Genomic DNA, 15,433 nt, shown 5'->3' with positions numbered 1-15,433 from the left:
ACGTAAAATAGAATGCTTATCATTAGAGATCATGAGGTCCTTTTGATGCCTTTTGTAGGTTTTTGAATACACGACGATCATCTACCAGGAAAGCGGCCAAGATTGCAGACGCTGAAACAAAAAAGGAAAAGGAAATTTATCTAATGAAATATGATAAGAGCAGCAAGAGAGCAGCTATATAGAATATTAAGTATATGTAGATCAATATTTAGTATAAGTTTGTTTCAGAATTAGGTACTCAAAAAACGGTAAAAATGACTGGGACAAATTAATATTTTTACCATATTACTTATCATATTTTTTTCAATGCATGGTCAACCATTGGTGACATTTATTTACTAGCAATGATATTTTATGTATAGATACGTTATATACTCACAATATATCCAAAAAAAATGCTTCATATGCAGTGTCAGGCACACACAAATACAATTTTCATTTTACTTAATTTATTACATTGACAGACTGTATAAGAGAGATGGCTCTAATAAAATGATATAAACAAAAAAGACAAAGATAGTTTGTCACTTCCGCGCAGGTGTAAGCAAAAGTCATAAGAATTCGCCAATTAAATATAAATAAACAAATAGTTGCCATGGTAATTGGCATAGACTAACGACACAGAAGGTTCAATGTTATAGAATATAGATGTTAGGTTTCCTGCACAAGTAAATAAATGTGACAATTTCATTTACTATTTTATGATTATTATGATGTCGTATAACAATGAAAAAAAAATTTTTTTTGGAGATATAACTGTATTAAGTATTTATTACTAGCTGTGGTGTTCGTTTTCGGTCATCATCATTTCACCCGATAAACACCCACTGCTGAGCATACTGCATAAAGCATAATCCTCCTTATAGAACTCCATAAGGACCGATCTTACGCTATTCGTTTCAAGGCAGTTCCCGAAACCCGTACAAGGTACTCCAACTTGTAGGATAATTATAATAATAGTGGTGCCTAGATGAAAAAAAGGATGAAATAAAAGAAAGGATGAAGTATAAGCCTTTTTTATCTAAAACACAAATAAAATTTATGTTCAATAGCTATTTACAGAAAAGCAAATAGCATTTTTCGTCAGTAGCGATAATCATTTTATTAATGCAAACAAACATTTTTGCCATCACGATTTCATTGTATATAATAAATAGCTATATTTGTTAATTATATGCACTGGATGTAAACTGTGGATTTAAATATAAAAATAATCAAGTATTTACCAAAATCGAAATTAATAAAATAACCGTTCTATTTTCAATAATCGTATCTACATGATAATCTTTGAACACAGTGTACGCTAGCTTTGTCACACTAGTGATTGAAGCAATGTTTTATCCCTTTCATTATTTCAATACACGTGTCAAGCAAGTGTCATTCATAAAGAATTGTAAATTGTTATTTTTACTCTTAAACTGTAATAATTTAATATATTTTGCTGTGATATGATATTCCTTTATCTTTTTTTATTTTTTTGCACGAATACGTGCACTTTCTGAACACACAGGAAGGCATTTTCGACAACTTTAATGTACCTATCGGCATATACGCTCACTGGGACCGGTGACAATCTGACTGATTGCATTGGTCCCAAATAGGACCAATTCACGGAATCAGTTTTGGTGCGTTGATGACGTATCTACCTCTTGTTTCTATATATAATATCATTGTTTACTAGTCAAAATTATGCCCGTGCGAGATTTTTTATTATCTGTCCCATTCTTGGTCCCGTTCCATACAAAAATAAAGTGTGATTAACTATGAATAGATACTTTATTCATATTAGGTATGTACTTACATGTAAACATTGCTGCAAATGTGTAAAATCCGACCTCGCAGTTGTTAACGAGTAAATAGTTTAATATCTGCACTGAAGCGAAGGTTCCTATCCGCCCTCCTGTCATCGTGAGAGCTACTGCAAATACCCTAAAAACATCGATCCATATAAATTCATATTATGCAACTAGCTTTCCATCCGCGGCATTGCCCGCGCAGTCAAAGAAAAACCCGCATAGTTCCCGTTCCCGTGGGATTTCCGGGATAAAACATATCCTATGTCCTTTCTCGGGTATCAAAATATCTCCATACCAAATTTCATGCAAATTGGTTCAGTAGTTTAGGCGTGATTGAGTAACAGACAGACAGACAGAGTTACTTTCGCATTTATAATATTATTAGTATATTAGTATATTAGTATGGATTAAACTGTACATCATAGAGACTTGGAAGAGATTGAAAATTAAGAATTTTAACGGATTTTAAACGCGTTTTTTTCGCTATGTTATTTATCAACAGGTTACGAGCATTTTACGAGATTCTGTTCATTGAGATATACATATGGAGACGACACCGCCTATATCACTTATGTTCCGCTCAACATAAGCCATATGGCTTAACTTCACGCTCATTTTTTATTTGTTTTAAAGTGAAACGCATCAAATATGCCTTCGTGTGTGTTACGATATTGCATAAATAAATAATAATACAAATAAAGGCGTAGGGATGTGACGACCCCATCGCCCCCGGATGGCATATCTATAATAGATATTCCAGCCGTGCAGTCAGTCACCCCGCAGGGCACCTTGTGGCGAGGTGTCGGGGAGTAGCGACCCCGCGGGAACCGAGCGCTCCCGGGGAAGGCCCCTGTCCTCACCTCTGGACTGCCCTGGTGGCAGTTCGGAGTGAACAATGACGAGGTTCAGGATCCCCCACCTCTGGCTTGCCTTTGTTGGCCGTCCAGAGTGGAGCCGCTAGAGCTATATGCTCGGGAGTGGAAGTGTCTAATGGCGTAATAGCGGGGAAACCCGCTCCGGGCCCTCGGGCCCGCGATGGTGAAACCGGTGCCGCACCTCTCTACACCCCTAGCCGTTCAGCTGATGTTGCCCCCTTGTTGCCATTCTCGGTAACCTTTTTGGGAGCCCATCGACCGAACTGGCGAGTCACCGTCTGCCATTATTTTCAATTTTTAATATTGAAAAGGCAGACGTCCATAGTCCCCATAGAACCAATATACCAGCCCATCTAACACCCCCTTCCATAACCCAGTTTTATTCATTTCCATCTTTCTGCAATAGTCCTACATTGGCCGCGGACTGCCCAGGGCTGTATCTCTATAGTGCAGTCATGGGCAGGCTGCGGCTGGTGTCCCACAACACATTAAATTCTCTATAGGGCCTCTGCGTGTTGGACCTGTGTCCCCACGTAAGCCTTCCAAAGATCCGGGTACTGTCCTTCTGGTGGTACCCGAGTATTATGGAGAGATACAAATAATACGGAAAAGTGACTAACATAACTTTTCATCGGTAAGTACCTACCTAACTAGATAATAATTTTTAAAACTTAGAGTAAAAAAATGGCGCACAGATTTTGTTCGTGGTGTCTCCTCTATACGTAGTAATATTATCTCAATGGTTCTGTTATATAAATTTCTAATTGCATGAAAATTTAAAGAATTTGAAAAATGAATCCCTAGTAGAATAGGTACAGCCCAATCTTTAACACGTTCACTGCGGCATGTCCAGTATCGGGCCATCAGCGACTACACCACAGTGCGGCGCCCAAAATCGCAGTTTTCACCGTGGTGCGGCGAGGTTTTTTATATGTTAATCAATGACTAGAAAAGAGACAAATATATTTTTGTGATCACAGTTTGAAGTAGGACTCAATTTCGTTTAAAAATCGTATGGCAAAATATTGGACCAACGCATAGAAAAGAAACCGTTTCTTTTGTGTGCGGCATGTCAAATATTTTGCCATGGACAAGCACCTCATGCCGCACTGTACTGCGAGCGCGCCGCGTGTCAGTCTCGCATAGTGATGCACCAGGACCGAAGCACTTTTCTTTTGAGTTTTTTTAAATGACAATGATACCTTAAAGGCTTTAGTTTTTTTACTTTCTTTTATTTCGTAGCATAAATGCAAAAATGTGATGACAGTTGTGAAAATAATATAAAACATTAAAACAAAAGTTACTGAACAAATTGAAACAAAAGTTACTGAACAATTTCCTGATAGTACTCTATCAAGTACCTTGTTTTATATGTGTTTTTTTTTTGTATCGACGATCTCGTTATCTGTTAACAAACAGACTGAAATATACAAAATTGATTTATATCGATATCGATGTTTTATTTTACAGTGTTTCCCATCGCTATTACTGTAAACATGCCGTATCAACGCAGTGCGGGATGGCAAATAATTTTTCACAAAATCAGGGGTTTACATTTTCCCTCATATCTATTAAACTATTCGGTCAAACTAAAAGCTATTCATGCGGTATATACTAGACTATATATACTATTATCTGAAAAAAAAATTTTTGAAATATCTTGAAATTTCATGAAATTATTAACCTTCAAAGTCAGAAGGTGCGATGTGATAAAAATGGCTCATGACGCACAGTGGTGAACTTGCCGATGTGAAGTATGGAAGACATGCCGCAACAACGGTAAGTTTGGCATTTTAGGTGCCGCAGTGAACGTGTTAATAATTATTGTCGGTAAAAAATACGTGTATAATACGAAGGTACACTGTTAAGAATTCTGCAGTTAATTAATATCTTTTCTACAAGATTACAAGTGCAGTGTTTACAAGTTTAAAAAGAAAAATTTAAATATGTACTTTGAAATAATTTTAAACAAATTAGTCATGCATGATCTTATTAAAATAAAGCTATTTACCTCAAATAAGTAGGGAATAAGGCGACCCCCATCGCAGCATACAGTCCGGTGACTACGATTCCAATAAGATAGACGAGAAACAGTACAGCACTTCCTATCACATTGGGCACCACATTCACTAGAATTCCGCAAGTGCCACATACAGATGCAACAATAATGACCATGTTACGGCGACCAACTCGATTTATTACCTGTGGAAATAAAAATATGCTGGATTGGGTAAAAAGCGCGGGAATGTTCGAAACGTCAATTTCGAAGAATCCCGGGCGCTTTTTCCAATTCGTCGTTTTCCCGCCATCTGTTAGTACATAAAGGCAAAAAGCAAATTGTTGTTTTCTGTGGTTGTTTTCAAAGGTTGATATGACAGCGACGTTTATTCCCTTGACCTAACGCCTTTGTATCGCGCTACTTTGTAAAGGGTGTGAATCCACTTATGTAAAGAGGATAGGCGATGGTAAAAATAGACAGGTATGTACTGAACTTGTTAAATAGTAAGACGTTATCTTCTTCTTATATATAAAAATGAATCGCAAAATGTGTTGGTAAGCGCATAACTCGAGAACGGCTGAACCGATTTCGATAATTCTTTTTTTATTATATTCCTTGAAGTACGAGGATGGTTTTTATGTAGAGAAAACGTAAATATGTACCACGGGCGAAGCCGGGGCGGACCGCTAGTTGAAAATATAAATCATTTTCGCAAATAAATTTGCATTGAAAAACTTTTTAATTACTGTATTGTAGAGCGCTATCATTTTTTTGGAAAGGATATTTCTTGAATCAATATATAATATCAATATCAATTTTATAACAATTAAAAAAGTAAATATAATACGATATTAATTGAAAAAAATAAATACTTACAAGGCTTATGAGTAGATTGCATACCGATTGTATTGCACCCATAGCTAAGACTATCAACATTGCTGTGACGTTGAGCGAACAGGGGTCCACATTTGGCTGAAAATAAATAACAAAAAGATACTAAAACAGTTGTGTTACTCAATTTAATATCGATTGATAGTTTTGAATGATGGGAATGAGTGCCTGAAAATCAAAAAGGACAAAAATATTTGATAAGTTTATTTGCGGTATAAAAGCGGCGGCCAGTTCCACAATGCATTCGCAATTCTGTAATTTCGTAAAGTAGAAAAGTTTTATTTTATACAATTTTCTGCCAAAAATAGGTGAAATGGTATAAATGAGCTACACTTTTCCCCGTGCTCCCTTTATAGCACACAGAGATAATTTAAATATGCCATGCAAACAAAGTTATTACCTACTCGTCATAATATGTATAGGTCTAGTATATAGTATATATATGTATAGGTGTATAAAATCAGGGACAATTTTATTAAAACTTCTTAGTTTTAATTAAGCTTATATCGTCAAAACAAATAACTCACGTCAGCTTCAGCATTGAGACTCTTATAGAGAACACCACATAATGTTTGGTTGGTTCCTTCTCCTGTTTCAACTATTTGAACAAACTGATTGGCGATGGTTGGCAGCCATATCAAAAACGATCCTACTCTGAAAAGTAATATGTATTTTAGATTTTTTTTTGAGTCTACAAGCTTGAGAAACTGTGATAGTTTATTAAGGAAAGACATGCATATCGTAGACATATAGACATTTCTATCTTCGGTTCAAAATCACAACATAAGTATGTACGTAGTACATATAAACAAAGTCACTTTCTCTGTTCCTATGTATGCCTTTTAAATCTTTAAAACTACGCAACGGATTTTGATAAGCTTTTTTAATAGATAGAGTGATTCAAGAGGAAGCTTTAAGTATACATATATAATTTATCAGGTTTTAGACAAAGCGGGCGAAGCCGCGGGCGGTAAGCTAGTAAATAATAAATGGTTCCTCAACTGTTGAAATATGAAGAGAAGTGTCATAATCACAGTGTTCTTTAGAAGGGGTTTTCTGAACAGCGGCAATATCTGCTCTTTGAAATTGGTTGCTTGCTTTTCCACATTTTCTTTTATTATTCCTTCAACCTGCAAAAGTGTATCGTTGTTAAAATTTAAAAGAATTCTTCTTTCAAGAAAGATAGAAAGATTTTTATTCTTTTACGCACAGATCGGGTATTAATGAAATTTGGTAGAGTCATACCAGAGAAGAACTTAGGATTATATATTCGGGTACGAAAGTAAAGTTACGGACAATTCTAATTATTAAATTACATACGATGCCTTGTATGGTGAATTTGAAAATCTGCTTAATCATGCTTATTTTATTACTTTAATCTTATTAGATATTAACGATTTTCCCACACCCACTCACTATCTCCAAACAAACATTACACGATTATTAATCTATTTGATAAGTTTTCATATCATTAAGGTACCTGAAATTCTTTATCAGTTCCTCTATTGTTTATTCTATGGATTTTCCTTAAAATTGCTAATGATTCTGCTTCATTTCCTCTTGCGTATGCGAACTTGGGGCTTTCCTCCAGAGCGTATATGACGGCAGCAGAAATAAGGCTTGGTATGGAGTATACGATCATGAGAGTCCTCCAGGAATTCCAGTAAATGTTTAGGCTCGGAAGATAGATTGAAAATTTTAGCGGTATTATTGGTATTGCCAGTACTGTGAATAAAATGAAAGTTTATTTTAGAATTTTCCTATTTATATTAAGGATGAACCAAGGGATAGACCATATAACCAGAAATGAGCTGAATTCCAAGACACACCCTTTATCAAAGTATAAACGTCGAAAAATCATTCGCAGAAAACTTATCGATTTTTATTACATGTGTATAATGTATATATTATAAAATGCATTTTTATCAATGCATAAGTAATAAAGATATAAATTAGCACGTGATAAAACTTATAACCCTGTCACTTTTGATTATCATTATTGCATCTGGGATTAAGGAATATCTTTCTGATTAAATGAATACAGGTCATAAAACGTTTGTACAAAAATACGAAATACGTTTTTGAAATTATAAAAAAAAAACGATAAAAATGTTTAAATTGTATTTTTTAAATATTTGCATGCCAGCCGTGACTGAAAAATCACACAACACCAATATTTAACCTTTTTTGCAAATAAATTCATTTCATTTCATTAATTAAAGCAGGATATACATTATAATTTCAAAAATGAAACTGTAAACAATGTAATTTTTTTTATTACCTGTCATCACCCCTTGTGCTAAAAGGGCAAAACTGGATACAATAAGTACAACGATATTTCTTTTCGCCAGAGGTACACTCTCACTCAACATTGTCATTGCTTGCGAATATTGGCCTGAAGCTCTGGAAGAGATTCTCAATTATTGTAATATCGTATTGGCTTTTTAAACCAATAATGAGTATTAATAATCATAAGAATTAAGGTATGTACAATATATGCTTCAAATGTTGGATTGGAAGTTTGTAGATGAGAGGCTCTTGCACTTTAGATGACCTAAGTTTCGATGTAAATTTTTAACGTTAACTAATCTCCTTGATCAGAGATGATATAGTTCAAATTAGGTATACCCATGCGTCTTTACTAGACTAACAAATACCCGCATGAAAATCATGCATTTTACTACATTTATTGTAACATATTATAAACTTGTATGTACGAAAGATTTTCTTACAATAAAGCAGCAATAAATTGTAGGCCAAGTAACATAATCCAGTTTACAGAGATGCTAGAAAGAGCGTTGATTGTCGCAGCAGCTAGTAGAGATATGAACAACATGAGGCGCCTGCCAAAGAGATCTGCCAGTACTCCCCATAGCGATCCGCCGATTATTAAACCTGAAATAATGAATATTTATATTTGAAGATTGATATTTGATAAAGAAAAATAATACTTTTTAGTGGGAGATTTAGAAGTCTCGCTCTACATATTATTTTTTGAAGTGAAACTTCTTTAGGGGCTTTGAGAGTAAAATTTCAAGTTCATGGCAATACGGTGATTAATGCGGTGAGGTGGAATAACGTGTTCTCTGAACCGTACGGGTTGGAGTGCGGAGTGAGACAGGGGGGGTTGACGTCTCCTCGGCTCTTTAACCTTTATGTGGATGAGCTGATTGGGGGGCTCAATAGAACTGGTGTCGGCTGCTCGATTGACGGTAAATTTGTCAACAATTTAAGTTACGCGGACGACATGGTTTTGTTGGCTCCCTCAATCAGTGCGTTACGGAAACTTTTAGAAAAGTGTGAAGAGTTTGCCGTGGCCCACGGGCTCAGATATAATGTTAAGAAGAGTAACCTTTTAGTGTTTCAATCTCGTGGTTTTAGAGTTGACACAGTACCGCCGGTGTTTCTCGACCATACACCATTACAGAGGGTCTCTCAATACAAGTATCTGGGCCACTGGGTCACGGATGGACTCGTGGATGACGCCGACATTGAGAGGGAGAGGAGGGCGCTGGCCGTCAGGGGTAACATGCTGGCCCGTAGGTTTGCACGCTGCTCTCGCGATGTAAAGGTGAGTCTATTTAAAGCATTTTGCCAATCCTTTTACACGTGCAGCCTATGGGTTAGTTACACCCAGAGGGCGATCAATACCCTCCGGGTTCAGTATAATAATATGTTTAGGATGTTGCTGGGGTTGCCGAGATACTGCAGTGCGTCAGGAATGTTTGCGGAGGCGCGCACTGACGGATTCCACGCAATCATGCGAAAAAGAGCGGCATCCATGATGCGCCGTGTCCGGCAATCGTCCAGCAGCATCCTAGCTGTCTTTGTGGACAGATGGGACAGCAATGTCTTGAGACATTGGGTCAAAATCCATGTCTCAAGCAGGTTGTAAATGAAAAAAGATTGTTTTTAATATTAAATAGAATTATAATACTAACATAGTTTTTAAGGCCATTTTACTAACAAATATATGGATTTAAATTAATCTGAAACAAATGAAATAAATAAATAAAATAAATAAATAAATAAATACCGTCACGTCATGGAGTAAGGCGACGATTTTGGTATCTTTGAATCTTGTCAAAGAAGTTTCACTTCTAACGCAAGTTCTCGGCACACACGTATTTTTTTTTATTTGTGTGTCCCGTATTCTGATGTTTTAAAAGTAAGTTGTGCCCTTGTATGTAAATAATTATTAACTTGAAAGCGGAAAACATAGAGTAACTTTAAATTTAACAGTAATTCTTATCGATAACTTTTCAATAAAAACATTAATCTGATTGTATTATTACATAATATTATGTTGATATAGGTAATATTATATCAATATTTATAATATTACAATCTAAATCATAAAAGCGTGCTTATGATAAAGATACGATGCACTTAACTAATTTTTTTATAATTGTACAACGATGACCCAAAATACAAGTTCTTAGGAATTACGTATATTAATTCTCGTTGATCTGAGATAAAAAAATTAATGTTGTGAACTGGAAACAACGCGGTCGAAAGTAGAACACATCGTGGTGTGCAAAATTCATGCACACAGCATGCTACTCGATAAAAATGTAGCTTCCTCTTTTTAAAAGCATTTTTGATATCGATAGAGTAATATTTTGAGTTTATGAATTTATCGTTATATGTAAAAAATTCTGTGCTAATAATTTGAATCGGCGCACGAAGCGCAGCCATAGATAGTCATAAACGTTATTCAAATGAGGGTAATAGATACAGTTACTATCTAGTAATCTATGGTAGTATCAACGACAGGTTCAGCAGCGAGAACCCCCTCTGCGTCACAATTGTCAAGCTCATCTTAGGCACAGCTAGCACCAGCTATAGTGTTAAATAAGGGTGCTTTTCCACCAGAGATGTGCGAGGATGTGTTGCGAGGCATGTGTTTTTTAAAGAACCGATCCTGTCGCTTTATTTACCTCGCGGGAGCACAGCTCTGGTGGAAGCTATGCTATTGGTTCTTTAAACACGTCCCTCGCCACGCATCCTCGCACATCTCTAGTGGAAAAGCACCGTTAAAGTTATTAACATTATTAAAATTAGTATAGGTGATGTACCAACGACAGGCCCAGCAGCGAGCAACCCCCTCTGCGTGACTGTTGTCTCCAGCTCACAGGCACTGGCTGGTATGATGATGGTGGTGCAATAGGACACCGTCACAAACGCAATGGTGATCAGACCTATCCCGGTGACGAGTATGTAGTTGTATAGACCGAAACCTGGAAGAATAATGACAGAATCTATACATGGAATCAATTTATATAGTACTAGCGGTCCGCCCCGGCTTCGCCCGTGGTACCTACGTGTTTAAACTATCCTATCTCTTAAGTTGATTTTTTTACACCTTGGGTTACATTATTGCATTTTTGGTAAGGATCTCTATTTTTTTTTGAAAATATGCAATATAGCCTATGTTGCTCAGTGAAGATGCAGCTTTCTAATGGTGAAAGAATTTTTGAAATCGGTCCAGTAGTTTATGCGTGAAAACCATACATACATACATAATTACAAACCTTTCCTCTTTAAATATTAGTATAGAAGTATAGATTTTAGAAATTAATTAATTTTTAACTTGATTAATTTTTTAACGGATTTTTAACGCGATTTATTCATTATATTATTTTCCCGACGTTTCGAACACTTTGCAGCGAGCCAGCGAGCGCTGGTCACGGGGCGACGTAAGATGTCATACGTCTTGACGGTTATTCAAAAATTGCTATTTGTAAACTACCTCCACCTATTTCTCCGTTGTTGATATGTGGAGTATTTTCGAGTCGAAACGACGGGAAAATAATATAATGAATAAATTGCGTTTAAAATCTGTTAAAAAATCTTCAATTTCTAAATCAATTTATGTGTTCAAGTAAATTTGTATAGTCCAAAACATGGAAGAAATGGTTATGGTTAAAGCAAGTGTTTATTTTAAAGTTTTAGCTACGATTCCCGGGTATGGTAAGTAGGACCTGTAGGTACCTATCTAAATTTTTAAATTATTGAAATGCAGTTTTATTTCTATTTATAACTAGCGGTCCGCCCCGGCTTCGCCCGTGGTACATATTTACGTTTTCTCTACATAAAAACCACCCTCGTACTTCAAGGAATATAATAAAAAAAGAATTATCTAAATCGGTTCAGCCGTTCTCGAGTTATGCGCTTACCAACACATTTTGCGATTCATTTTTATATATAAGATAAAGGTATGTTTCGCTCCATTTCCATTACCATTCTGAATGTTTAATTATTTTTTTCTTCTGAACTTTTTAAATTGGATATTATAATGAACCCAAAAAAGTATTTCAAAAGGCTATTACAATGCGATAATTGTGAGTTAACCAACCCAAATAGAAATTTTTGTAGAAGTTATTATTTATTTATTTATAAGTAGCGGTCCGCCCCGGCTTCGAACCTGGTAGATATTTCGCAATAAAAGGCAGCCTATGTTCTTTCTCAGGGTCCAAAGATTATCTGTGCCAAATTTCATCAAAATCGGTCCAATAGTTTAAGCGTGAAAACCATACATACATACAAACCTTTCCTCTTTATAATATTAGTATAGAAGTATAGATTTATCACGAAATAAATTGATTGATTCACTGTGAATTGTGATTGATTAAGGTTATAGATTCTAATGCTAATGAACAAGCACTTTTTATTATTTTATATCTCTTTCCATAATACACGATTACCACCAGAAGGAAGATACCCGGTCCTTTGGAACGTGAGGACACAGGACCAACACGCAGAGGCCCTTTAAAGAATTTTAATGTGTTGCTATTTTATAATTATTAATTTTATGATATCGATAATTTAAATGTTTATTATACATTGCAATTTTGACGATTAAATTGTAATTGGGTCAACTAGTACTCACATTTGCATGACCTTCCGAAGGCATTACCTAAGATAGATACAATACAGATAATTTCTATCTATAATCTGTTTATGTGTTTATAAAATGAATTCAAAAATAATGAATTTGTTAAGGGAATATAATGGTTTGGAAAATTGAAAGAAAAATTAACTGTTAGTATGAAATCACTCAAAAACTTTTGCACGCCTCATAAGCGAAGCGTTGAGGTGGGTACTACTGTCACTTCGCGCAAAACATCTGATTTTTCAAACTTAATGTCTTTATGTATCATACATTGCACTTGTAAGATAATACATACACACACATATTAAGAAAAAACACTATTTTTAACGTTCATGATATTTTTGATGTCATTTTTGTTATTTAAACTAGTTAAAAAACAGTTTAAAAAAGTTCTGTCTTGGACGTCCGTGTGTCTGTATGTGCGGATCCTTTTTCTTGTTAACACGATAGCGACCGAAATACTTTACTAATCGAGTCTTTTTTTTTCTCTTACGCTTGAGTATGCTCAGGAATAGAAACCTTTCATTTTTCAGGGTCTGATTCGATGTGGTTTAATTGTTATTAAATAAACAAAAATAATAATTAATAAATATTTATTAAAAAAAAATTATGAGGCGTGCACTTTTGGATTTTCCAAATTATTATTTTTATTTTTACACGTCTATGAATAATTGTTGTTAATTTATTTTTGACATAATAAATCGATTTATAATCCACAGATCCTTCCATTAGTTACAATGATACTTCCCTAGTCAATATAATATATTATTATAGTCAATAAAATATATTAATAGTCAATTCTATAACCGATGATAGATATTAGCCGTTTTTGCCACTAAACGTGCAAAAAAAAAAATTACTTTCGCGCCATCGAAAAAAAAAATCTCATTAAACCATACCGGTTCTATCCAAGGCTTCCTCAAATGTAACCACATTTTTTTCACTCATTTTAATGTTTTCACTAAAAACACCACATGCTAGCGTGCACTTCTGTGAGCGAATATTATCTAACAATAATAAGGAATGAACGGATAAAGGTGTAATTATCGATATCTCTTGTATAATAATTATTTATGTGCCAAATTTACATACCTATTTGATTATCAAAATCCGCGCGAAAAAAATTTTTTTGTTGTAGATCAGTGACTTGCAATACTTACACAGAAATAACTTTTACTTACAATTAGTACCTAACTAATACAAGCTAACACCAAGTAGATACCAAGGTCTTAACGTAACTCAAGGCAGTTTTATTTATTAAGGACCTAGATTTCTATATTAAGGTTCTTAAATCAAAATTTATTTTCTCAATTACCTAGTATTATTAATAAACATAATAAACTATATTTTAAGAACGGATTTATGTAACCTATGTGTAAATCTAAGTATACAGGGTGTCCCACCGTCGGTATACTAAGCTCAATGGAGGTTATAGTTTTGCATACGCTGAGTACGTAAAAAATGCTTATAAAATTCCAGATGCATTTATTTTTCAAATAGATGAATTCTTAAAACTCTTTGTGTACACCCCTAACAAGCAACCCGCCCAACTTTGCCCGCACGTGAGCTATTTTCATAGACAAAATGCTCACATTAGCGAAGCGTTATAATATGCCGGCTGCGCGAAGCTAGAGAAGAAAACATGAATTTTAAGGAAAAATTTAGCGTCATTTTGTTGTTTAAGTAGTTACCTATTTTTTACGTGATCAGTGTATGCCAAACTGCAAGTCCCTTCGCGCTTAGTATACCGATAGTAGGACACCCTGTATAATAGATAGAACATCGATGTATGAATTTCATCTAACATTTTTGTAAAATTCAATAACAAACATAAAATTTTCGCATTTTTATGTACATCCTCGTACTTCAAGGAATGTAATAAAAAAAGAATTATCGAAATCGGTTCAGCCGTTCACACGTGTGCCGTGACAACGCGAAACGGGTTTCATTTATATATATATATATATATATATATGAATATATATATATATATATAATATATATATAATATATATATATATATATAATATATATATATATATATAGATTACTTGCAATTTTTTACAATAGGTACACGATTAACCCGAGATAATAACCATGCTACGGAATACAAAAAGATAACCATGTGCTTCAAATGTGTCAAATTGTAAAATGCATCTGAATCAGAAAATGATTGAAGTCGATTTTTAACAACTCATCATTTTATAGATTTACTGTTTATGTAACAACAAAATGAAATAGTATATAGGTACTTGTACTAGTACATTTTTTAAAAGGGGTAGGTATAATATATTGAAGGTTTAGGCAGGCAAACACTATTCATTAATTTACAAATATTTTATGATCTCTATTTTACAATGGTCCCGTGTAGATTAAAATTTAGACCGCGGGTCTAAAAATATATATTATTATACTAGCTTCCGCCCGCGACTCCGTCCGCGCGGATGTCGGTCTTCGCGTGGATGGTTTATTTCTCCATTTTGAGTAACTCTGACAATGACATCTTATAAATATCTATTGGACCCAAATACGGCTAGGCCTATAATAATACGCAAAGTGTGTTCGCGGTTCTACAGAACAACGTCTATGGATAAAACTGAAAAATTAAGATTATTTTTTTTTACGTATTTTTTCAGGATAAAAAGTATCCTATTTTACGCCCAGGATAATAAGGTATAATTATACCAAGTTTCATCGAAATCGAACCGTTAGTTTTTACGTGATGCCTGAACATACAGACAGACAGACAGACAGACAGACAAAAATTTTTTTAATCACATATTTGGGTTTGGTATCGATCCAGTAACACCCCCTGCTATTTAATTTTTCAATATTTTCAATGTACAGAATTGACCCTTCTACAGATTTATTATATGTATATATTATATTATGTCAGTAAGTTTATTTGCGATATTATAAAGATTAGATACTAAGCATTTATTATCCAACTTCTTATCAGCAGAGGTCATATAAACTC

The 15,433-nt window shown here is 34.6% G+C and overlaps 1 protein-coding gene across 1 annotated transcript; it reads right to left on the bottom strand.

The window, feature by feature from the left end:
• Positions 1 to 22: 22 nt before the first annotated feature.
• LOC149908275 (synaptic vesicle glycoprotein 2C-like) lies at positions 23 to 13,443 on the bottom strand. The gene is made up of 11 exons (XM_090102248.1): positions 13,356 to 13,443; positions 10,640 to 10,801; positions 8,294 to 8,456; positions 7,843 to 7,964; positions 7,042 to 7,286; positions 6,564 to 6,691; positions 6,089 to 6,215; positions 5,547 to 5,642; positions 4,683 to 4,873; positions 1,802 to 1,929; positions 23 to 111 (listed from the first exon to the last, which is right to left on the bottom strand). Exons 1-11 carry the CDS (start codon positions 13,402 to 13,404, stop codon positions 23 to 25), a joined length of 1,500 nt encoding a protein of 499 aa, XP_089958374.1. The 5' UTR covers positions 13,405 to 13,443.
• Positions 13,444 to 15,433: the final 1,990 nt, after the last annotated feature.

The sequence above is a fragment of the Colias eurytheme genome, chromosome 5 (genome assembly GCF_061535395.1).
Source record: "Colias eurytheme isolate Ceu_HAF_F1 chromosome 5, ilColEury1 Martin Lab GWU primary, whole genome shotgun sequence".
NCBI classification, from domain to species: Eukaryota; Metazoa; Arthropoda; class Insecta; order Lepidoptera; family Pieridae; genus Colias; species Colias eurytheme.
Note: the sequence above shows the minus strand (reverse complement) of the source record. Positions and strands in the feature narration are given on the sequence as shown.

Excerpts from the sequence above, each read along its gene's own strand:
- LOC149908275 (XM_090102248.1), bottom strand. The coding sequence starts at position 13,404 with ATGAGTGAAAAAAATGTGGTTACATTTGAGGAAGCCTTGGATAGAACC. Across the intron at positions 10,802-13,355 it reads GGAAGCCTTGGATAGAACCG|GTTTCGGTCTATACAACTAC; the intron begins GTATGGTTTAAT and ends TTATTCTTCCAG. Across the intron at positions 1,930-4,682 it reads TTATTCCCTACTTATTTGAG|GGTATTTGCAGTAGCTCTCA; the intron begins GTAAATAGCTTT and ends CGATGTTTTTAG.